Source organism: Rhamphochromis sp. 'chilingali', assembly GCF_963969265.1.
Source record: "Rhamphochromis sp. 'chilingali' genome assembly, chromosome: 11".
Taxonomy (NCBI): Eukaryota; Metazoa; Chordata; class Actinopteri; order Cichliformes; family Cichlidae; genus Rhamphochromis; species Rhamphochromis sp. 'chilingali'.
The window spans coordinates 23,777,294-23,802,580 of NC_137938.1; the positions used below are offsets into that span (position 1 = coordinate 23,777,294).

The 25,287-nt window shown below is 40.9% G+C and overlaps 2 protein-coding genes across 3 annotated transcripts; one reads left to right on the top strand and one right to left on the bottom strand.

Annotated features, from left to right (window-relative positions):
• On the top strand, positions 1-12,567 carry rbfox1l (RNA binding fox-1 homolog 1, like). Of its 2 annotated transcripts, none has more exons than XM_080897400.1 (12): positions 1-413; positions 4,956-5,192; positions 9,489-9,668; positions 9,774-9,827; positions 9,913-10,005; positions 10,244-10,313; positions 10,391-10,450; positions 10,556-10,691; positions 10,769-10,808; positions 10,899-10,966; positions 11,874-11,946; positions 12,035-12,567. In XM_080897400.1, exons 1-12 carry the CDS (start codon positions 327-329, stop codon positions 12,077-12,079), a joined length of 1,143 nt encoding a protein of 380 aa, XP_080753526.1. In that variant the 5' UTR covers positions 1-326; the 3' UTR covers positions 12,080-12,567. The 2 variants fall into 2 exon arrangements, with proteins under 2 accessions (XP_080753526.1, XP_080753525.1); XM_080897399.1 differs by lacking the exon at positions 1-413 and adding an exon at positions 3,798-3,945.
• Positions 12,478-25,017, bottom strand: leng8 (leukocyte receptor cluster (LRC) member 8). Its single transcript, XM_080897398.1, has 15 exons — positions 24,666-25,017; positions 23,886-24,018; positions 21,884-22,018; positions 21,687-21,764; positions 20,991-21,426; positions 20,496-20,661; positions 20,245-20,415; positions 19,887-20,135; positions 19,636-19,797; positions 19,238-19,526; positions 18,840-18,941; positions 18,670-18,738; positions 18,435-18,564; positions 18,081-18,288; positions 12,478-17,985 (listed from the first exon to the last, which is right to left on the bottom strand). Exons 1-15 carry the CDS (start codon positions 24,704-24,706, stop codon positions 17,823-17,825), a joined length of 2,532 nt encoding a protein of 843 aa, XP_080753524.1. The 5' UTR covers positions 24,707-25,017; the 3' UTR covers positions 12,478-17,822.
• Positions 25,018-25,287: the final 270 nt, after the last annotated feature.

The following is a 25,287-nucleotide window of genomic DNA, read 5'->3' on the forward strand; positions in this document are numbered from 1 at the left end:
TGGACACACAGAAGCTCACTGGCTTTCTCTTTCACTGCTCTAAATCCCATCTTTTCCGGGTGTTTTGGGGGTTTCCCTTGTGTTTTCTTGCTTGACTTCATTTTCGAGGTGAAGCAAAAGTCTTAAGCGTGGTCTTTTTTTCCCACCTCCCTCACTTTCTTGGAGTTTCTGTTTCCTTCATTTGGGATTTTTCCTCCCTTTTTAAAAAAAAATTCCAGCCTGATCGCCTGCTCTTCTGTGTGTACATCAACCCTTCCTTTCCCCCTGCTCTCCTTTTCCTCCCATTTTCCTCCATTCCTCATCTCCTCGTGTGTCGTTTTTGGGCTATGCTCTCCTCACCCACTGTGATCCTCCAGCCTTATGGACTCCCCGTCTACCCACAGGCAACCACATGCTACCCCAGCATAGTTCAGGTAAACTTCTTGATTTACACTGTGGCCAGACATTATCACATAAATACTGAGATTTTCCCCCCTAGGGAACATCCCTGAAATCATCTACTGGGGAACTATAACTTTATGCAACAAAATAATATTATTTATTATTACAATTCTTAATCTCAATGTCAGTTATTTTGCATTTCTAGAGCTCTGGTTGTTATTTATTCTTTTATTCACCCAAATACTCACATTAAGAAATATAATCAAATAATTGGACATTTAAATCAGCACCTTTGTATGATTTTGCTTAATGATTAAACTAAAAAGATCTTATTCCTATTACCAGACAAAATCCCTGTATTTTGTAAAACTTAAAACATTTTCCAGTGAGCAGAAGAAGCCAAAAGGCCCTAAGTCACAGTTTAATCTAATTCAGTCTATCGATGCATTGCTTAATATGCAACAGGATCTGTGTGAAGTGTGCTAGTTGTGAAATGTCTTATTTATTCACTAGTAAGGACATATTAGTGGTTATCTTTAGTCCACCAGCAAGTGTCCCTGACATGCCACTAATGCCACAGCTCATTTAGTATCTCTCTACCTTGTCTCTGTGCTTCACACCAGCTGTATTTTTAGCCCTCCTCTCCTGAGCAGATAATCACAGGAAGAGGGTCTGTCACCTGTCTTGTGTCCTGTAGTGAGCTGTGCTTAAGATAAATGTGTGAAACCAGCCTGTTGTGCATTTAAATGTTGAATATTAGGCTCCTCCGGGATAACCTTGACTTATTTCATAAGATTCAGAGAGCTGTTTATGGAAAACAGATGCAGAGAGAATTGTTATTTGAAGGTGACTGGCACTGAAGTAAATAGTCTGAAGCCCCAGCTAGATCTTCCAAGATTCAAGAACTTTATTGTCAGTGCAACAATATACACAGTATACAGCGTACCGAAATGCTCGAATCCTTCACTTCAATCCAGCAATTGTTCCCTTTTTAAAAGTGTCATATTTCCAAGTGCTGGGGAAATTCCTTTATGACTGATGTGGAGCATCTGTTTTAACACAACATTTGGCAGCTTGTAAAACTCCTCTCTCCTCATTATCAGCAATCTTTTCTTCTTCTTTTTTTTTTTATCAGCAATATAAACAAAAAGGCTGTCGTGTCGCTCAATAGGAGGAACCGGGATGTGCAGAATGTGCAGATGGATGGATGAAAAAAAGGAATATTGTGTTACACTTTAATAAGCTACATGTTGCTAACATTTGTAACTCGGCCAGCACCAAAAGGCCACATCTGCAGTCAGCTTCGTCTTGTGTAAATCCCATGGCAACTGTCCCAGCAAGCACCTGGCTCCGAGCTGTCGACCTCTGACCGCAAGCCAGCAGCTGAGGAAGGAGACGAGCGAGAGAGGGGGAACAAATGGCAATGATAATAAAAAACAAGCCCGTGAGGAGTCTCGTGTTGAGACTGTGGTGCTGAATCAGACACAGTGGCTGGTTAGTTAGTTAGTCTGTAAGGTGGGGGGAGAGTTGACAGTGATATCTAACAGATGCATTTTCTTCGCTCAACATCGCTTTTATATCTCGGAGGAGGGTCGGAGCAGCTAGATCGTCGTTTCTTCTGATAAGTAGGACAGAGTGCAGGTGCAAGTTGTGTCAACATATTTGGAAACATGTTCCAGCTCCAGTGCGAGAGTTAAGAACGGCCTCAGAGTTGGACGGCGCCTCAATACCTATCTTTCAGCTCTGGTTCAAACTTAAATATTTCTCTTGAATAATGAGTAAGAGCTGCAGATGAATCATCTCCATCAACTTTTCCTCATTCAGTAATTATCAGGGTGAAGCCTGCTTGAATGTCAAATCTGGTTTGTTGAGAGTGCACACTTTATTAAAAATCCTCCTCCAAACCAACAGAGAGTGGTCAAATGAAATCCTCCAAGCCAACAAGAGTCTGCCTGACAACCATTTCCTTGCTTATACAACCAGTTTAACAGCCAGCAGAGCTATGCCAGCCATTATGAGCTGGCGTGGGATAGAGTTTTTTTTAATCGTGACTCCTTTAAATCCTGAAGGCAGCTGACACACTTGTGGCATTTTGCTTGTAAGGTAACTCAGGGTATCCTCTGATCCAGTGATTAAGTGAAAGTATCAGTGCTCTAATAGAAATATTCCCAGTTACTGTGGGGGAATCCTCACAAATGTGAGGATTTTCCAGGATTGTCTTCCAGAATAAATGTTCTTAGATTTGTGAAGTCGTATCCGGAAGCCAAGACAAAATAATTTCATCTGAACATTGTGCTGCAGCATTATTGTACATCTTTAAATGAGGACTGTCCACCATCAGAATGAACATACGGGCTCTATACATTATCTTCATGATCAGCACAAACCTTCATGTGGTTGAAACATATCATGTCACATGTGTCTGAAGTATTAAGATGGAAAAGTTTAGAGTACGAACAGCTCCAATAGTAAGAATCTGCCACTCAGTGTTACTGTTGCGATGAAGTCCTTGGAAAGTTTTCCCTCCTGTAAGAACTCCCTGTCTCCTGAAAGTCTGAGAAGGCCCGTCACAGATATCTCATCTGTTTATACAAGAACTGTTGTGTTAAATGCTTCAGCTGGAAGTCCTAACACAAGATATAAAGCAATAAATCAGAAAGTTTAAATACACATATAACAGTACAGAAGGCGGCATATATACAACATATATGTAGACAGTCAGTGTGAAGAGGTGAGGCTGCACAGACTGTGTTTCTTAGTCTCCTGGTGTGTGACACGTGGACTCATATCTCCTGCCAGACGTTGTCAGGGAGTGCAGACTGTCATGTTGATGTGGTGGGATCTTTAACACTATTGAATCACTGATGCATCTCGGCCTTCCTGAAGCATGGCTGGGTCCAAAACGAGGCGGCGGTAGGTTTATAGTATAAAGCAAGCTCAACATCAGAAATTCAAGTGTAAGCAGTATAAGTATGCTGTAGTCTGACAGCTGTGTTCACTTTGTTGTTTTTTCTGTTGTGTGGTCATGTTGTAGTAAGATCAGCGAAGCACTTCACTCGCACCCAACCCAAACATTGATGTCATTATTGTGCTTGTGAAGTCCTCTGTTTCTTAAAAGGCAACTGAGCCACTCCACACAACACAAAGAGAAGTAGATGTTCATGAAAATGTCTCTGAGGTAATAAAACCGTGTCTGTCAGGGCCGATATTCTCGGAGGCGACATTTAGCACGATGCACCCTCAGCAGGAGCACACACATTCATAAATACTTAATCCTGGGGGGGAAGCTCCGTACGCTTTCTGTGCTCATGAGTAGGTTAGAGGGGCCCTCTGGGCTCTTTGTGGGAGCAACAAGGTGACTGAAAGTTACAGATGTCCACAGCTGGTGTGGAACACCTCCCCCACCCACAGCCACCCCCCACCCCCGGTCACTTTTCCTCTAGCAATCATTTGATGATTGGTGGATGGGTAGAACTTATGGTGCGGTGGGCGGGTGGTCAGCTGGCATTAAAAATGCGGCAGTTGTTAGACAATGCATCAGAGATCGAGGAATGCAGTAAGGGGGTAAGACCGCTTTTATTTCTCTGCTTTTTACCTCACTTGAATGGAAACTGCGCAGGAGTTTCCTCCAAACCACTGCTTACACTTGGTTTGGAGGAGGTCCTGTTTTCCTGTTTAATCTTGTTTTTCTCATTAAAGGTAGTTTATTACGCATTTTTAAAAAAAAAAAAAGTTTTTAAGTAAACAGTTGTTTAATTAAAATGGATATTAGAGATTCTAAAGTCTATGAGACTTAAAACATACCTGTGGCTGTTGAATCTGATGAGATTCCAATAATTTTACATGACATTGTACTACATAAAGTCAACATTTTGGACATAAATATTGTTTTCAAGTGCCAAATCTGTCATTTGTAATGGGAAAAACAGAAAGAGTTAAATTTAACAATGAGCTCCACGTTTGGCATTAAGAATGAATCAGTTATTACAATTGTGAGAAATGTCTTAATATTAGAGATGTTTTTAATTATATCTATACTTGGATGTTGCTTTGGATAAGCAAAAAGAAATGTAGTGTTTAGGACTGGTCATCAGATGTATTTTTCAAGGATAATTTACTATTTCTTTATTACCACACACAAAAAACAAACTCACAAAAGGCAGTTATTTAAAAAAGAATAGGTAAATATATAAGGTAATTTATAGTGACCTCTTCCAAACACTGCAACCTACCAGTAAGCTTATTTAGCTTTGTATTTTGTCTTACTATTACTGTTAAAAACATCTTTTGCTATGGTTATTATTATCAGATTATTTAAGAGATTTCACAGCATTTTACTCCTTCTGACAGTTAAACTGATGTGTAAAATTGGGTGGAACAATCATTTATTGTGGTATTTGTGTATCTGTCATCTTCATTAAAGATCACAGTGTCACTGCAGCGTGTTTATGCAGTTTGTTTTATTGTAAAAACAGAAGATCAACAACAACATCTTGTGTTTCGTTTGTTTACATCTATGCTGTCATATTCTGGCATGAGTGGCTCATTCGTCTCCCTCTTCCTCTTTTCCTCAGGGGGCCCCCACTCAGGAGGCTGCCCCAGGCAGCGCAGACCCTGCCCTGCCTCAGGTCTATGCCCCGCCTCCCTCTTACCCCCCACCAGGTCAAGGTCCCCCAACATCCGCCAGCAGACTGGCAACTCTCGACTTTAGCTCTGCACATCCGAGCTCAGAGTACCAGGAACATCCCCAGCTCAGAGTCTATCAGGGCCCTCAGCACGATGGGGGCGACTCTCTGACATCTGGCAACACGGTAAGAGCGGTCTGTGACAAATGTTGATGTTCCAGGCCAATAAAACATGATCGTCAGTAAGTCGACAGGTAGCACTTTCACATGTTCTGCAGAGCAACAGGCCCAGATAGGGTTTCCTTCTATATTTAGAGCCCCATGTCCACCGCGGTGTCCTTGTATGGAAATGCCTGTCACCCTCTGTGGAGCAAAATGTCGAGGCAGCTGATAAGGGATTTATTGATGAAAATAAATGCCCACTTTTCCTTTCTCCCTCCCCCAGGTCTCATTTAAGTGTCAATAAAACTGATCACCTTTCCAGATCGCCGCTCGAACTTTGTGCTGATACTTACAGTTTACAGTTTAAGCTATCTGAAGGATGTTTATAAAGTCCATGTCAGGCTTTTGTGATTTGTCTGATGAAATCATTTCTGGTACAGGATAAACAATGATTACATCTTTAAAAATGTATCAACAAATGGTTTTTGAAACTAAAGAGATTTTTTAATAGATAATTTGTGTCTTCATTCTGCTACTGCGATAAGATTATTTCAACCTGTTTACCATCAAATTTGCTTTACATATTCTTTTAAAAACCAAATTAATCTTTTATTAAATCAACGGAAGAAACCTGCATTATAATTTTATCCTCAGTTGAATCTAAAGTCATTGCTCTGCAGCTGTTCCTGGCTGGTTGCGTAGATAACCCTCATGTTTATTACCTCAAATGTTTCAGTGTAATCTTGCCGGTGGTGTGGCAGCAGTGTCCTTTACTCATACTGGCAGTTACCACACTGATGAATTTCACTGACACCCTGTGGTCTCTGGTTGCTGCTGATCTCTTTCTGTGTGTGGCCTGCACCACTTCAGCATCGGTGCACTGTGGGAGCGTCTTTAATTTCCATTTATATTGTAAGATAAAGACCCTACAATAACAGAGAACACATTAATGCACAAACAGGTCACACTGGCCTCAGTCTTTATGAGCTGCCTGATGTTTCCTCTTGATTTTGAATGAAATAACTTGATAAAACGATGAGGAATTGTTGTTACAACAGGCTACTAATCTGCTGGAATCTTATGGAAATTGTAATAAACTATATTATACAATTACACAGTTCAGAACTTGAGGGACTCTCTAGAATTTCCATCTTGTGCTGCCATCAGGTTAAAATCAAAGTGATTTTTTTGTTAGCCTACTTGCAGAATAATGACCACCAGTAAGCTGTAGGCTACTTGCATTATTCCTAATTAGCAATTTGAATTCAATTTCAAGCTCATTTACAATAACAAATTTACAATAACAGTTGCCTCAAGGGCCTTAATACTGTAAGCTAAAAACCCTGCAATATGAGAGGGAAAAAACCTTTTTAGCAGGAAGAGACAGCCAGCAGAACCAGGCTTTACAGTTTAAAAGCAAAATTTACCATGCCATTCTCACTGAATTGATTAAAAAAACAGCAACACACACGAGAGAAAGTTTGTCTTTTTTAAATAATGTAATATTTTGACTCACACTGCCTGCAGAGACCTATTGTCACTTCCCAGGTCTGTAATTGAAAAAAACGTATTTATTATTTTATTTTGAAAAAACTTATCTTAACCATGTAAAGCCTGAAATAAATATTACCCTTAAAATTAGAAGCCATCTATGTCCACTGTAAGCGACCATCTTTGAACAGGGGCGATGGTTTACGACACCATCTATAATCCAGTTTTGAGTTCCCTCCCCAGACGCCTTAGCGCCCACTCACACCCTGGGCCATCTGACCTCAGGAAATCGCATGATAAGGTGGGGCCAGGTTTCACAATGAGCTCACCTGAAACTCTGGCTGATTGGGACCCACACCCGTTTTCACACCTTGGCTCATGTGATTAGAGGATCATCAGGGGGTCCTTTTGTCCCTCTGTGGGGGGAAACTCCCACTGGGTTTAAATCTGGGACTCTCCACCATTTGACCTTAGAACTGAAGAAGCTTCTCGGATGAGAGGTGAAACGTCTTCAAGCAACTTAAAGAAGTCCAGACGCTTTTCTTTGCAAGCTCCTTTGACTACCCTTAAAATTCTATTTTCTAAAAACTGGATTGTTTAGTAAACAAAATATTGTTTAGTAGACAAAATATAAAAAATATATTTTATTTTTTTAGTGCATCAGTGTTTGATTCATCGGGCTGTGATTGCAGCCATTCCCCAACTCTGTGAATGGTACTCATGACCATTGATCATTCGTCCTTGATCAGTGGTTGTTGATCAATGACAATTTGCATATTAATGCTCAAGGAACTGACATCACAGCCCACTGTTTATTCAGTGGTGCTAGTTTCAGTCATTATACAAATGTACTGTTTATAAGGTTGGGGAAACCTGCAGTCAGCTGAGACTGAAGAAGTCACCTGGATGAGTGACGAAACGTTTCTCCCACTGAAAACGGTTCATCCAGATGAACAGAACCAACCTTTTGGGACCTTGCAGAAGTGGTTACTTGAAGATGTGATTTCACCTTGGAACAGGTTTAAATATTCTTAACGGATTAGCAGATTTTTTTTTTCTTATTCATGAAGACATGAGTTATGTGGTCAGAGATGTGTGTGACTGTTTTGTTTTTGCAGTGCAGAAGTCTCCTTCAGACATGGAAACATCTACTCTGACACACGCAGAGCCGTCTGATCTGTGTGGCAGGTCAGCTCTGTGTCCTGCTTCTCCCTTCCTCCTCTCATAAATGGTGTTTTATGGCCCCGTTTATATATTTTATCACTAGAGTCCCAGACATACTCGGGTCCGTGATGATTTTCGGGGAAAGTTGAGACGTCGCCACGGAGGGAGGGGGTCAAAAAGGGGGGGGCGGGGTGAGGCTGACCGGATGATTCCCCCCCCTTTCCCCCGTCTGAAATATCGCTCAGGTCCAGAACTCAATCCTGCATCGTGACAATGACACCACCACCCAACTCAACCCTCTGTACCTCTGTCCCCCCCCCCTCCACTCTGGCCTGTATGTGCGTGTGTGTGTGCGTGTGTGTGGGTCTGCTGTCTACAGTTGAAGCCACATCGAGCCAGTGTAGTGTACACCAGTAGTAGCCTGTGTGCATTTATATGTCTGTATGAATGTGTTTCTGTACCTCTCTCTGTCTGTCTCCTTCTTATTAATGATGCCCCCTGACGAACGACTTTAACCTTTGGCAAAAAAGCAGCACCGTGACCCCCCACCCCACCCGTCCCCCACTGACCCTTCAGTTTTAAACTCTGTCCCCTTTCTGTGCACCTTCTTTGCCTTGTTTACTGAAGCCTTTTTCACTCCTTATCTGCCTCGTGGTACTAGACTGCTAATACTCAGGGCTTGGGAGTGTAATCTTATTTCCATTAGAGTAGCACATCTCCCAGTAATTTTTCTTTTTCGCGTTAATTTTTGTGCTCCCTGCTCCTCCTCTTCCTTTTGTTTCTTGCTGCTGAAGCTCACTGGTTTTAGTTTGTTGCCCTTTTTTGCAGATTTTCTTTCAAATCTATATATTTTTAACCACTTTTCTTGCAATGGTTGAACAATGCTGGTTGGCCAACACACCTGCACACACATATATATATATATATATGCACATACATGCACACACACTAGCATCGTGGTGCATTGTGGGATAGTGAATGTTTTGGTTTTGGCACATTAGTTCTTGAATTTTTCTGCATGGGGCAGTTTATATAAGTTAATCTAGCACAGGTATGTCTTTAATACTAAGGTAAAACAAGTAGTTGTTAGAGCCACTGTGGGAAACTTTGAGTTAGAGTCTGAAAACAGCTTAAAACAACTTCTCACTCTTCACGACGGCTGGAATGAGCAGTTTTAATACCAGACATTTGGCGTTTATTGTTAGCGTCATTGTCCTAATCTCCTACAGGCATGTATTCAACGACGCCTCACTAAACTGGAGCCCCTTCCACGCCTCCTTACATTTGCTTGAGAAGGTTCACTGGTTGCTGAATGCTGGTTGAACTTGGTTTGGTTCACTTGATCTCATGAAAGTGATCTTTGAGCTTTAATGCCATGTGATGCTTACGCAACTGGAGTTTTTACCTAAACATGAAATTCTCTGGAACATGTTGAATTTGTTGAATTTACTTTGTTGTTTGTTTGTTTTTCTCTTTTCCTTCTTTGCTTTTCTACTGATGCCCTCTCCTAATTTTTCTTCACATCTGTCCCACCTCATTCACACCCTCTCCATCTTTTGTTTTCCATCTTTTTTTGTTCTTCCCGTCCATTCTTCCTCTATCCACTTGCTTGCCTCCTCCTCTTCCTCTGCCTCCTTGTCCTGTTTCGTGCTTTCTCACTGTCAGGAGGACTCTTTGGTCCCCGTGACCTCTGACCCCCAGTCTCTCAGTGTGTCCGTGTCATCGGGGGGCGGGGCAGGAAGCGGTAGCGAGGAAGAGGGGTCAGGTAAAACCCAACCGAAACGCCTCCATGTCTCGAACATCCCCTTTCGCTTTAGAGACCCAGACCTCCGCCAGATGTTTGGGGTATGACAGTCACCTCGTTTCTGAGCTTCACACATACACAGAGCCCATGTTTTCATGTTGAATCCAACAATTTCCACTCTGTGAAAATTGCTCTGACACTTTCAGCAATTTGGCAAGATCCTCGATGTAGAGATTATCTTCAATGAGAGGGGGTCAAAGGTGAGCAGCTCAGAAATATGATCAGTGCTTTTAAACCAACGTGGGAATCATTCATCAGTAAACATATAACCGTGCAAACACACAGGGCTTTGGATTCGTCACTTTCGAGAATGCTACCGAGGCTGACAGAGCAAGAGAAAAGCTGAACGGGACAATTGTGGAAGGGAGGAAGATCGAGGTAAAGCGAGATTTCCCCATTTCTTTTTTAAAACTAGAAAACAAACATGCAGTTTTGTTTTACCCAGAGAGAGAAAAAAAATGGCCACCTCACTATAAATGTATTTATGACCCTGTAACTTCCCTTGGACATTATACCTAAGTGATATTTATTGATCACATGGCTGGAAATCACGCAGCTTTTGTGTTGTAGGTTTAACTTTCTGATTCCATGATTATCCTTATTATTTTATCCCCAGGTTAATAATGCCACTGCACGAGTAGTTACCAAGAAACCCCAAGCGCCTCTCGTGAACGGTGAAATCTCAAGTAAGAAACTTCTCATTAATATTTGGGTCCTGACTAATCTTTGGAGCTTGTTTTTAATAGAGGCCTTGTTTTTGCAGCTTCCGGTTGGAAGATCAACCCAGTCATGGGGGCCATGTACGCACCTGAGCTCTATACAGGTAACTAAAGGTTTCCCTCTTTCATGCTGACATATTGCTCTGAAGAGATGATCAGCACTGCCATTTCACTCCTCCTGCTACTTTTTTTCCTCTCCTCTATTTTAGTTGCCAGTTTTCCGTACCCTGTAGCGACTCCTACGCTGGCCTACCGCGGTTCAGCGCTGCGTGGTCGGGGTCGAGCTGTCTACAACACAATTCGCTCCACTGCAACCACACCTGCTGCTGTCCCCACCTACCCTGGGTAAGACTCTGAGCACCGGTGTCGGCTTTATATCCAATTACTTTCATTTTGATAATGTTTTATTCTTTTTTTTTCAGGGTTGTGTATCAGGATGGACTGTATGGAGCAGAAGTCTATGTACGCAGCTGAACTCTACTCATATCTTTACTTTTTTAATCAGTCAATCAGTTGCTGCTGCTTTATTGTTGCTTCATCTTTCCCATGCAGGGCGGATACCCTGCAGCATACAGAGTGGCTCAGTCAGCATCTGCTGCCACAGCGACCTACAGTGATGGGTAAACAGACAAACAATGTACACAAAGATGAATGTTCTTGCTCATTCTGATGCTGTGTTTGAGCTTCAGCAGTACCACTGAGCAGCTGTGTGCCTAATAGTATATACCGCTTTTACCTGAGCAGAAACACAAAACCTATTTGGAGCATTTCGGCTATTCCCATGAAAATGTCTTCCTACCTACACAGAGCTCACTCTTTGAACTCAAACTTGGCTTTTGTAACTTTTATCAAGATAAACACAGCTTTTGAAAATATTCTGCCTTGTGCCAGGAAGTAAAGATCTGGATTTTCTCAAACAGTCAGGAATTTATCTTGTAACATTTACTGTGAGTGGACACAGTATGTAAAATAAAAAACCTCATTTTTTTGTTCCTGTGTAGCTCAAAGATCCCACCTGAGATTACGTTCTTGTTTTTATCTCAAGGATTTTATGGGCCTTGTTAAGCAGCTTTAAATTAACCAATAGCACACAAACTGCTAGTAGAAGAAGAAGCTTTCAACTGCTCCCTTAGTCACAAGGGGTCGTCACAGTGGGCAGATCCACATGTTTGTTTTGGCAGATTTTTATGCCGGATGGCCTTCCAAACACAACCTCAAAGGGATGTGTGGCTCTTCCAAGGATAACAATATCATAATAACACCCAAAGTACTGTTTTTGTAAGATACTTCAGATATTATTCAGTACCAAATGTGCTTTTGATTGGTTTCCATCACATAACTTATTACAGTGCTGGATGCTCACATTAATCATGGCAGAATATTCACATAATGTAAAAAAATTCACATATATGCCTGACTTCAGTTGGCTTTCATTAATCATAAAGAATTTGCAGAATTTCATTTGCAGATAAATTAATAAGAAACAAAGTTTAATTGGAGTCGTGATATTATTATTTTTTTAAACAGATATGGACGGGTTTACGCTCCAGAGGCCTATCACCACTCAGTCGGACCAACAACGTATGGGGTCGGTACAATGGTGAGCAGCTATCAGAGTAAACAAAGCTTAATCTGAGAAATACATCACGGTGGTTAACTTGCACCTTTCACCCTACTACTGTCAACAGGCCAGTTTGTACAGAGGAGGATACAACCGCTTCACCCCCTACTGAGGCCCGGTGAAGGGCGGGGTCGTCGGGCATCTCTGTTGAACTTTGGGACACTGCAGGGCAGATTACAATAATCCTTAAAAACAACCTCGGAAATGTGGCACACGTGGTGTCACCTCCTGTCTCCATCACAACCTCTCTTCGGGAGACTAAACAGACTGAAGGTTAAAATACTGTAGGACCCACTTACCATCCGCTCTGCTGGAGAATACGTAGGAGACGCTGTCGCTTGAAACCTTTTAATGCTTTGCTTTTTTTTTTTTTTTTGGATAAGTGGTTAAAAAAATACTGTGAGATTCTTGTGTTTAATAATTTGGGATTTTTTTTCAGGGGTCAAACTGTGCAAAAAACATTTTGTACAATTTTAAATGATTTATTTTTGTTGGCATTTATCTACTGAGTGTGTGTGTGTGTGTGTGTGTGTGTGTGTGTGTGTGTGTGTGTGTGTGTGTGTGTGTGTGTGTGCGTGTGGGAATGTCTGTGAGTTTCAACATCAAGAGAGCGATTTGGCTGCGACACTGATATTGCAACTAAAAGCACAGAAATAATGTTTATCAGCTGGACTTATTTTTATTTCTAACAATCTACCTCTAAATCTACATGTTTAGCTTTTCATACAGCCGTTACATTTAATCCTTGTTTGCAGTTTCTTGAGTCCTTTCCTACCTTTCTGTTCATAAATACTAACACAGTGTAGTTTCTGTTTTCTGGCTTCACTCCTTGCTACCTTGCTTGAGCTTTGATGACCGGAGGGTCACTGTCCTGTATTTTCTCCCTCTTTTCTCCTTCATTACTGCTAAATGACTTCTTTTCTTGTATCAGTTAGTTCTTCTTGGCTTTGTTTTACTCTATTCTGCTTTGTTTGATGTTTACCTCTGAATAAATCAGACTTTTTTCTCCTCTATCTCTTCTGTTCTTTATTCTGCTTCTCCTCACTCCCTGGGTTTCTGGTTTTTCTTCTGTGGCAACGCAACATTACATCGACAAGGCTATAGAAAAAAAACCCCCAAACAAACCCTTCTTTTATTTTCTTTGTGTGATTTCACTGCTTACTGTTTAGTTGCATCATTCTCATATTTTTCCCTCCTCCTTCTAACACTCAGTGCCAGTATTCATGCTCTACATGTATGAAAACCATCCTGGGCCTTTTTCTATTTTCTGCACATTCTAAACTTCCAGATTATTGGCCTTTGTTTCATTTCCTTTGTAAGTTTCACCTCATGTGATAGATCAGCAATGCATTTTAATCTTTTCTTATTAAGTCTTATAAGTGTTTTATGCAACAACTTCTTTACTCCACGTTTGTTTCGTGTGAATTTCTTCTGTACCGTTTCGCTGCTCTGCTTCTGCCTTTTTTCTTCTTAGTAGTATTTCTTTTAGCGTTTAGTCTTTTTCGTTTGCCAGCTTTCTTGCCATTTTTAAACTGAACTGTCCTTTGCCATTATATGCCTTTTGCTGTTTGCATGACAAAATGATTTTTTTTCCTGCTGCACTTTCTACATCTTTAACCTTCCACACTAACTTTTTTCCAGCTGCTCTCAAGGATTTTTAATGTGTGTTGGTTAAAGTAAAAACTATCACCATATGAATGAACATTAAACCATCGTGCTTCGTCTGCTAGCTGATCTGCTTTATCACAGATGCCATCATTCAACATCTTCATAATAAACTGTTTGCAAGCAACTCTGTGCTCCACTGAACTGCTAGATTTCAATCAACTCCAGCAAAAACAAAAGACAGTATGTGCTCTCTGTACTTTTTTTTTTTTTTTTATTAGACGTCTTTCCAAAAGATATGTACACAATATTTACAAAATGGCAGTTTATCCTATCAGATCTATGTAGCCATGGGAATGAGGGATAGGGAGGGCGCATTACAGATAGACCTTCAGCTTCAGTTGTTAAAGTGCTGCAACACAAACTATTAAAAGCACTGCAGACAGGATACAATACTTACTAGTGAGAGTTGCACACGGCAGTCACAAACATACCCAACATAAGAGGAAAAAAAAGGGTAAGAATGACAAAAGAGAAATACTGGTTAGAGAGTCAGGGGAGAGGAGAGAGGTTGAAACATCATGCAGGGAGGAGTGAAGAAGAGAAAGTGAGAAGATTCTACAAAAAACTAGTTAAAAAAAGAAAAAAAAAGAAAAAGAAATGAACAAAGGTGGAGGGAAAGAGGGAGATGGGAGTTCTTCAAGGGTCAAAAAAGCAGTTACAAAGACTGATGGAGGTATACACCAACATAGGAGCAAAATACACAAAAATTGGGAGGGGTGGGGTATTAAATGAAAATGTGTACATTAGTTATCTGGATGATTTTTCTATGTAAAGACAAACATCCTGGGCTGTTTCAGTGCTGAAAATCTGAGACATCAGATGTATAGAATACAAGCCTGCATTAAATTTAAAAAAAAAAAAAAAAATTCTTACATCATTTCAGAAGAGTCACTGCTTAGCATGTGAACACAAACCTATAAACTTTATACTTGAAAAAAAAAAAAAAAGGTGTTGGTGAGTTTTAGGTCACTATGTTCTGCATGTCCAGACATATTTTATTCAATGCCAATTCAACTCTCAAGCAGCCTGCCAGTATAACAAACAAAAGCTAAAACATTTCTAATCAGTGGAGAGAAAAAAAATCCAACCTAACTAAATATGAAAAGTCTTATCAGCAAACAACTATGCAAATGCATCTGGACACGCAGAACCCCACAGCACAAGGAAAACACGACTCGAGAGCTTTGTTTTTAAAAACTAGAACAGGTACGATGTTGCACACAAAACCATTTTAAATAAGGGCTAGCAGCAAATCCCATTAGCAGCATTTCAACATTTTCAACTTTTCATTATGCGATGCTCCCCTGTGTTTTATGAGCTGTATGGCTTCAACTCAGGCGGGTCAAACCGAGACAGTGCTCACAATTCACTCTCTCCGGCAGGCATCTGGAGGAGTTTCGCCCACTTATCCCTCCGTGTGCTCCTGCAATGCAGCAGCCTTGCAAGCTGAAGGACGAGAAGTCTGGCGGCATGTGGGAGGAGGGTTTAAGGAGTGAGGGGAGGGGGGGCAGTAAGGAGGATAGGGGAGTAAGGTAAATGAAGGGAGGGGGGGGGGGGAAAAGAAAGGAAACATGTTGAGATCTTTGTCATTACAAAACATATGCTGAAATCAAAGGTCAACAACGAACACATCTAAAATATATATATGATCCAGGGTCACACGTGATTCATCGACATGATTGGTCAGGAGGCAAGGTTTTAGCCACATTGGTCTGATTTGTCACTGAATATATACGAAACCAGCAGGAACCAATCAGAGAGCACAAAACAGGAAAATGTGGCACAAAACCTAAAGGGAAAAATTTCAACAACTTATTTTTCCTTCTTTTTTGGACCAATGGAGTCTGAGCATCGAGCCAAAATTGGATTTGACAACCTGTGCAACTGTGTTCAGGCTGCACTCGGAAACAGTGCTAACTGACATTTCTCCGATATAGCCACACTGAGATCACTGCATACAATCAAATTCTACTTTTTTTTTTTTTTTAAACATATTCACAAATTTGTTCAATAGTTGTATGAACAAAGAAAAAACAAACAAAACATTCACACTTACCCATGTGTGAACAAAAAACAAAAACAAAAAACCTACACGGTGTACTAAAAAGAAATCACATCAATTATCATACAGTATTTACAAAGTATACTCTGTTAATAAGTAAACGTGGAGGTTTTACATTAAGCCTGAATCCATTCCTGTTCTTATCAATCAAAACAGGATTAAATACTCAATGTCAGACTCAATGTTCCTACAGCGGTTAATACTGATATTAATTTAGAAGAAAAAAAAAAAAAAAAAAAAAGGAGGAACAATGTTGACCACCTACACGTTTTCAGCACAACTCAATTAGGACCAGATGCTTTGCTGGTGAAAAGCAACACATGGATTATTTTCCTCACACTTAGGAGCTGATCAATCGCCATTTTCAGCGTAACTGAATTTCCCCACTCATTGTCTAAAGGGTTGTTAATATACCATCAATATTACTAAACTGGGTCCTAAAAAGCACAAAGTACAGAGAATCAACTCCACGGCCACTTAGAGAGCTTGTTTTTATCTTGTTTTGTTTTTTTAAATACTAAACTGAGGCTCCCATTTCAAACCTTTTGTTAAAAATTTCATATCTTCTGGGGAAAAAAATGGACATAAAAGCACTTGTCTGGACTCAAACTACTTCTTTATTTCACTGCTGTCTGTACCACTTTAAATTCATGTTTTGATTGCAATACTCAGACAGCAGCTTCCATCTGTGTAGTAAAAATTCTGGGATTTTAGGATATTGTTTAATTTTTTAATGACACGTGGACTGTCCAAAAATCATTACGAAGTATATAATTTAAAAAATAAAATTCTGATTCCACCGCCATAATTTTTTTTCCTTTTGCACAAGAGAATGCCAAATACTGATAAGTGATAAACCCACAAGATGTAAAACAAGTTGGGAAAAAACAAAAAAACAAACAAAAACTTGAGGCAACATCTCTGTTGTGCGGTCATCCACCTCCTTCCAGAAGAGTCCCTTTCTCTTACCAGCCTTGCGTGTAGTATACAAACCACTTTTTAAGCCTTCCTGAAGAAGCTGCAGGTCTTCCTTTGATGCTCCACCTCAAAAAAAAAAAAAAAAAAAAAAAAAAAAAAAAAAAAAAAAAAAACCCAACTAACTTTCAGCTACATCCAAGGTGTCAGCTGTGACGTCACCATTATTTTCTGAGGAACAGCTGGTGAGGATACAGAGGTGCACTGCTGCATTTGACAGGGTGAGCTGGACACCAGGTGCTGGTAGGAACTTCTACCTGAGGGTGATGGAAGCAGAACTGCACTCTGCCTGGGGCTACTCTGGAACATGAAGCTCAGCTTCCAGGTCATGGAACTTGATCTTGATGAGGAACACTTATCCGTTACAAAGTCAATGCGTATCCGAGACTTGTTTAAGTGCTGATCGACCAATTCATAAACATGAGCAGTGGATGAATAATACTAAATCAGGAACGGGACTTTAGACTTCAGTTTCTTTCACAGACCTTGTAGAGACAAATGGGAGGAACAGCCAGCTGTAGATTTGAGGAGGAAACTAGATGCGGGAAGGGCATACAAACCACCTCTTCTTTCAGGTAAATTGCTGGCATCTCTGAGTCTGTAAGAATAAAGCTAGACTTGACTTGATTTTGCAGGTCTGACTTCAGACAGTGAAGAGCTGGATGCATGACTTGAAAAGCCGTTTCCCTTTTGGTAAAAGTTGAATCTTCTGGTCTTTGAGCTGCTGACTTGGGAAGGAAAAGACATAACAACACTGTTAGCGTTGAAATCTGAAGGTGGTAACGGAACAGGAACCGTGATCTGGTTCTGTGACTTCTCAGTCACTAAGACTACTTGATCTCAGGTCTAATCTGTTCCCTCACTTATGTGGCATCATAAATGTAATGAGATGGGCTAAACTTAGAATATGTGAGTGACAGTATGTGCAGTTCTGTGCATTTTCAGAACAGTTCTTAGTGTCAGAAAAACAGATCTGCATTTTTTGGCCTGACAGAGTAATACACTAGCCAGCATCTTTCTATATGGGTGTTAGTCTGCCACTGCTCTTATCTGAACTCGCTGTGGTATCTGAAGTGCAGTGCATTGAATATGTAAGGATCCATGATGGTCCCTTAGCCACTCCTTTCACTGTGCTACCCTTCCACCCCTCTCAGGAGGCAGCCAAAGAGGCTGTGCTGGTTTTGCAGTCTATTTTTTGGGGATCAGAAGGCGTGAATGTGACTCCTAGCCCGGTTAAAAAGGCCATACAGGAGTCTAAACAAGAGAAGGCTAAGGTGGACTGCACATACTGCACTGGCAAGTCGGGTCTGAACCTGTGGACAGAGAAAATAGGCAAACGGGTCAGGAAACTGGTCAGCAATGAAGCAGCTAAAATTTACAATTAGCATGTTACTGGAGCATAACTTACGTTTTGACCATGGCCCTAAGTGCTGCCTTTCTTTCACGCTCTACAAACTTGTCAATGAGATATGAAGCCATACGCGGGGCTTCCAGGTAGAGCTTAAAGAACCGGTGATAGTTTCCTAATGCCCAAGCTGCACGAAGTGAGAGGGCATGAGCCACACAATCATCTGCCCGTAGTGCTGGGGTCAAATACACCAACTCAGTGGTTAGATCTGCAGGGGGAAGATGAATAAATGGCCAGTGTCAGAAACTGAGACAGAGAAACTTGTAAATATAGTTAAAACAAAACAACAACAAAAAAAAAAATCCCACAATGTTCAGTGCAGTGGTGAAGACTTCCAAAAAGATCTGAGCATACCTCCAGAGTTTTTAGTAAAGATGTAATACAGCAATCTATATGCTGTAAATTCTCCAATGTTCTCTGAGGGATTGTCCTTATACAGGGCCTTCAGCTGGGTCTGGCACTGGTTGAACTCTTCATGGTCTCCCTAAAATAAATAAATAAACAAACAGATAAGCATTCAACCAGTTTAAAACAAAAACACTTTATTACTTTTAAGTAGTCTGTAATTACTGAGGAACAACAGATTCACCTTTTCTAGAGCTATCCGTGCATGACACTCGTACACTTCCACTGTGAATTCAGTACGAATTCCTTGAACCTAGGTGCAGGTAAGAGGAATAAAATCAATGAATGAACGAATAAAATAACAAAGACATCAATTAACTTTGAAAAAATAAATAGCATTTCAGGACAACCAACCGTTAGGTCCTGTCGTATGGACTTCATCTGCTCACAGGCATATGTATAGTCCTGGTTTGTTTTCCAGTGGGCTTTCACAGCCTGCAAAGATTTTCTCAGCACCTAGAATGACAGTTAAACCATTTAAAGCCTGAATCTTGATGCCCTGTGATGCAGGGATTTAGGAGTATGTACATGTAGTGCACAGATTCAGTTCCCCTTCCTCTGTCCTTGGGAGATTTTCCTTCAATATTGTAAGAAAGAAAATCCTTATTCAAGAATATATTTCAAAAGAATTCCTTGTTCTCTTGACAAAATGATTTTATAATGCAAGTGGACATTGTATCTGAATTTAAAAGCAAAATGCACAAGTAGAATGAGATTTTAAAAAAAAAACAAAAAAAAACCTTGACACTTACATGCACTGGGCGCACAGTGGAGGGGTCAGGGGCACAGGTGAGCCTCAGGTAGTGCTTGGTGATGTCCTGACATGTTCCCACAATGGGGCAGTCCTCCCAACTAAGGCCCTCTTGTGTTCCATCAGGCAGGTCCAGGGCATTGATGGAGAGAACCAGAGGCTCTGAGCGAAGCTGTTTTTGGAAACGGGCTGCTCGGCTCTGCTTCTTAGCTTCTCTGTTGGGATCGTGGAAATCCAAACCAGCACTGCCACCTTTCCTCTTCTTTCCAACAGCTGAATCCTCCATGTTTCTGGGGAAAAGGTGGTATACTAACTATCAGCACCATAAAGCAACTTAAAAAGACAAAACAAAAATGTTTTCTTTCTGCTAAACAACGATACAAGACTTTATAAATTTACCGTCTTCCTCTTCCTTTTCCACCTCTTCCTCGTCCTCTCTCACCACCTCCACGCCCTCTATCCCGATCATTGCCACGACCACGCCCTCCTTTCTGACCTCGCCTTGAAAGCTGAGGTCGGAGGTCACTGCAGATGCTGCTATCTGACTGCGAGTCAGAATCACTGGCAGGAAACAAACAGGAGAACATTTGAGCTGGGAGCATGCAGGAAAACTACAATAACCAAAGAGAGGAGGAGAAATGGTTCCATACCTGCGTCTGTGCCTTTGGTTGCTGCGGTCCCTGTGCCGGCTGTGCGAAGGTGATGGTGAGCGGGAGGAGGAATTGGATGAACTAGAAGTTGGACTCCTTTGAGAAAAGATATTCCTGTAGTTGCCCAATCTGTGTCCAATACCTCTGCCTCTTGAAGCTCCAGCCACTGTGCTTCCACCACAGCCAACTGAGGTATCGGTTGTCCTCTGAGGTGCAATGCTTTCCCAACGAGACTGCTTAACCTTTAACCTAAAAAAGGAGAAGAGAAAGATGAATACAGTTTGAATGCAAAACAAAAAACAAAAGCAGAACTCCAATGCCTAAAGTAGTTACAACCACAACCTACTACTGAACTCACTCTGGCAGTGGCTCACGGGTCCAATCAATGGTGTAAGCAGAGCCATCTTTTAAGCGGTCCTGTAGAACTTCTTTCAGCACCTTCTCCGTACGATCTTTGTCTTCCTCTGTCTCACAAGCTGTGAAACAACGCTGCACATATTCCTTCATGGCTTGCGGCCAGTCCTGCGGTCTGGAGGAGAAGCATTTACATTTAAAGTCATCAAGTCATTCCCACATCAAGAATTACTGTAGACAGAGCAGTTTTCTCACCGTGCCTGAGGACCTCCAGGTGCAGCACTGGCAGTAGCAGGAGATGAAGGTGCTGGATTCAACCCCGGGGGCTGTTCGCCTGGAGGGAAAGCCTGATTGGAAACTGGGGATACCTGATAGGTCCTCTTGGGAATATTGAACTTCACAGAAGTTGTGCCAGGTGCCTCTACAAGATGTAAAAATCATAGAATTGTAACTGAAACTCACTCTCATAATAGCAATAGCAACTTATTCCTTTACATATTTTTGAATTTGGATGAACACTGCTAGACTGATCACCACAAACACTTAGTCTCCTACTCTATTTCTGCATTTAATGGCCTAACAAGTTTTTAACTTGTTTGAATATGGTGCATCTACACACTGCACTTGAATACAATGAAAAGAGGGGGATAGAATGAAAACAAAAGCAGCAACACATCCATTAAACTCTGTAATAAATCAATAAAGTTAACATTAGGAATGTAAGCTTCCCAGCAAGACAATAAACCTTACGTTTCATGCGGTGCCAGAGTTGCTGTCCTTGCTTCTGGTTTTTGTTCTTGTTGCCTTCTCCTCTGCCCAGTCCAGCTGCATACTGAGCAGGCTGTTGTTGCTGCTGGGAATTATTCTGAGATGCCTGATAGGCATTCTGAGCCTGGAAGTTTTGTCCATAGTTAGGCCTTCCCTGTGAATGATTGTAGACTTGCATCTGGTTGGGGTCTCCAGGTGGGTATGTCATACTGTTGTTGGTATTGTAAGAAGTTTGTGATGGGGGAGGGGGGTACTGGGAGTTGGGTGGTGGGGGAATGGGAGGGGGTGGTGGAGGAGGGGGGTTTTCTGAGGTGGTTGGGCTCTGGGGTGGTTGAGGAGTAGCAGGGGGAGGTGGTTGAGGTTGAGTTGGGGAGGTGTAGCTGGGGGACTGATCTTCCATTCCAGGCACTGGGGGAGGCTGTAAAAAGACAGAAAAACCTGTTTCAGCACTACAACAAAAATGAAACTTTGCAAGCATAAGCAAGCTACACATGTATCTGGAGAATAAACGCAATACTTCAAAAAAACCATATAACCTGTAACACTACTACAGCTTCAGTGGTGCCTGAATATGTGCTTATTTTTCAGGTTTCTTAATCCCAGATAAGTATCATGAATCATATTAATCATTTCTACATATAAATATTCTGCTTTACTAAGAAAATGTAGATTTTGTACCTGTCCATTAGACGTAGGAGTTCCTGGGTAAGGCCCTGGGGGTACACCATACTGATTTGGAGGATAGGCACCACCATACTGGAAATTCAGAAAAGGACATTTTATAATATTTCTCACTTTAAATTCAGTTTTTGTAAAAAGTGTAACTGTACAAAACTTCTCCAAATGAAAGCAGCAGTGCTCATATCTTTACTTACTGGCCCCATGGGGTAGTAGTAGTTATAAGAGTATGTATATCCAGGATAGTGTTGCTGAGTTTGCTGGTACCACGGATAGTACTGCTGCTGCTGCATAGCAGCAGAGTCAGTTGCTGCTGGTTGGAATTGGCCAGCCTGAAATAACAGACAAACGCAACATAGCTTCAGTGTTACCACCAGGAACTGAGAAAACATAGTCCAACACAGACAGCAATTATAGTGCAGTGTGAACATAAAACTTCACCTTTGTGAAACCAATAAAACAGTTGATAAGACACTTTAAAAAGGTTAATACCTGGGGTCTGTACTACAAGAAAGCTTCATCATACATAAGACATCTTTATGTTGTCTAGTTTTAATAAGACCATTATTCAAGTAGGATTGTGCTACTGGATGAATACTGTGGCCATTACTGTTTCTAGGGAGCAATATTTTTATTTAATTTTGGGAATTTAACAGCCTGCATCTTTGAGAATTCTTTCTGTAAATAATTAATCCGAAGAGCAATAAAAGAAGGTACTAAAAGGAACTGGCAGCAGGAGTTGAGCCAGCTATGATTTTGTTAGTTGGTGCAGTCAAGCCCCAAGGAAAGCTGTAAAACATCTGCAAATGCAGAAGCCAACAATATATTCTAATATATCATTAACAACACATAAGTCAGACTAGAACTACAATCTAGTATTGCTTATCTCATGTTTTTGCTATGTGTAGAAAGTATTTCTATATATACACACAACATAAACACAAACTCACAGTTAAATCTGATTAGGTCAGTAAGTAGGAGGTTTCAGTGCTTTAACTGCTGTGAACAATATAATTAGGTCATTATCAGTGATCACCACTGTAACCCTAAAAACCTAGGACATCCTTGCTAGTATTCAAGCTAATCCCCCATTCTTCTTCACAGAATCCCCCCCCCCCCCTTCAATTGGCACTCTAGACTTACTTTTCAATCATTTTATTTACACAAGGATTGTCCTGCATATGAAGAAAAAAAAAAAAAAAAAAAAAAAAAAAAAAACATGGAAGGTTTTGGCCTCCCCCCAATGGAGGATCAATAGGACTGACAAAAACTAAAATGCTAAAATGGATTTTACTTTACTCATCCTTACATACATTTCTGGTTTTTGAAACAGCCACAAATTACATGATAATAGTCTCAAGTGACAAACTCATGTTAAGTCTGAATGGTACTTGTGGCCATTGACCAATGATCATGAAACTGAACTCACAGCCTATTGTTAGGCACTAGATTTGGTCATTATGCAAATGTGCTGTTTATAAGGTGGGGGAAACCTGCATTCAGCCGAGACTGAGGAAGTCACTTGGATGAGTGACAAAACATTTGTCCTCATGAAAATGCGACAGAATCAACTTTCCGGATTTTCTTTACATGGATGACTGAGCATGCAACAAGATATAAAATAACTATTAAACACTTTGGTTTAACTAAAATAACAGCCTTGTAACTCTTCAAGAGCTGCACTACACTAAAACTGAAAAATAAAATTGTTTTATTAAGTGAAATCAAGTCACAACAACAGTTGCCTCAAGGCAATTTATATTGCAAGGTGAAGACCATAAAATAATGGGTGTATGGTCCAGCTGCTAGTACATCTTCCTTCGCAGCCTGGTTGTACTCGAACTTGTGATTTTTGTCTAAAGCAATAAAACAAGTTTGTAGCTTTCAAATTCACAAGAAAAAATATCCTTGCATATTTTGCAAATATTAAGCTTGTTGGAGGATGTTCAAGTGGCTCGCTTTGTAGGTGCTAGATCACTGGAGGCTGTCATGCAGCTCAGGCTCTCAAGACGTGCCTGGAGCTTGTCTCACTGATGTTCACTAGGGAATATAACTGCATGAGATTGCTAAGGCAATATCAGAATATGAATATTCTAATATTTTTGTATCATACAGAAATTTATATAGCTATAATGGAGACTATATGATATGGTACAGGTATATTCAGGTGTAACAAACAGACTGCACAAAAAGACAAACCTCTGCAGCAGTCCTGTTAGGTTGTGTAGTCTTAGCAGAGGTCTGACTCTTGCTGATGGATGCTAATGCTTGTCTTGCCTTCTCCCATTCAGGATTTTCATGGACTTGGCCGTCTGCAGCAGCACCATAGGACCTGCCATCAACAAAAGGTCAAGTATCAAGTCTATTCTAGTGATCAGAACACATGATCAAACCCATTTAATCAGCAGAAAAACAGAAGTAAGCCCAATTACCGTCTGCAATAAGATTTATATTCGTTTAGACAACTGCTCGCTTCAGAAAATAGATTGAAGGCCTACTTGACGATTACTATTGTGCTCAAAATGTTGACCATTTAATCATTACCCGTTTACACAACAAGTCTACCCTCCCTCTGTTAACACCGGATATCTATCAGCTAATTAGATCATCTCAAGCAGATGATTAAATCATTACGTTTAAAGCAACAGCTAACAGCCAAAACAGCTGATGAATTAAGGCCTACCCTAAAACTGCAACTGTCGCTTGCTAACATCAACGTACAACATTAGAGTGAGGTGCAACAAACCCTGGCGTTCAATCAAAAATATTACATGTTCACAAATAATGTATAAAAAAACAAGCATCTTAACAAATCACCTTTCTGCTAACTACTCCAACGGCCTGCTAGTACTTGCCAACACCCTGGCCTAAGCTAACATCCTTCCCACGAATTTAAGATTAGGGTATAAATACCTATTTCAGTCATACATTAAAGCAAGTTAACCTAAAATCACAATCTGTTCAAAGAGTGTTGCCTACCAGTTAGTTGTAGGGGCTGCTTGTGTCGTATTGGCCGCCATTTCGCTATGTTTAGCGTTAGAAAGCTAACGCAGGGAAAGTTGTCTGCCAGCTAAGCTAGCAGGTTGGCTAACGGCGTTAGCGTTAGCTTTTCCGCTGTAGAATGTAAACAAGATGAAGTCCGAGGCGAGGGCCAACGGTCCGGTTAGAAGAAGAACAGCCGGTCGACCTCGAACAACACTGCCTAACTAAATATATCACACTTAAATATACTTCTGCAAGATGTCCCAATTAATAAAATAGCATAAATTTCATCTTATTTCGTCCCTCGTTCGTTGACGACCAACTTCATCTGACCGCACAGTGGAGATACAAAATGGCAGCTAGGCGAAACCTGCCAAGTCACGTGACACCTTGCTGTTTTGTTATTGGTTGAATTTTCCAAGAGTAACGCCTTGCAGTGCTGAGCACACGGAACGTTTTTCTCTATCCTCTATCAACTACACCAATCAAACCTTAAACCGGATTATGGTTAGACTCTCATTTTAATTCTTTACGAAACTGTGAATTTTAGTATCGATCCGCCACCACGTAAATACCAATAACAGATACTTTTAGCCCATAAAGGTAGCTTATGTTGGGA

Coding starts and splice junctions, on each gene's coding strand:
- rbfox1l (XM_080897399.1), top strand. CDS start 3,835: ATGATTGGTGGATGGGTAGAACTTATGGTGCGGTGGGCGGGTGGTCAG. Junction 10,006..10,243: donor TGGAAGGGAGGAAGATCGAG/GTAAAGCGAGAT, acceptor TTTTATCCCCAG/GTTAATAATGCCACTGCACG. Junction 10,314..10,390: donor CGTGAACGGTGAAATCTCAA/GTAAGAAACTTC, acceptor TTGTTTTTGCAG/CTTCCGGTTGGAAGATCAAC.
- leng8 (XM_080897398.1), bottom strand. CDS start 24,706: ATGGCGGCCAATACGACACAAGCAGCCCCTACAACTAACTG. Junction 19,798..19,886: donor AACCAAAGGCACAGACGCAG/GTATGGAACCAT, acceptor GTTTCCTGCCAG/TGATTCTGACTCGCAGTCAG. Junction 18,289..18,434: donor CTTTACTAAAAACTCTGGAG/GTATGCTCAGAT, acceptor TTCCCCCTGCAG/ATCTAACCACTGAGTTGGTG.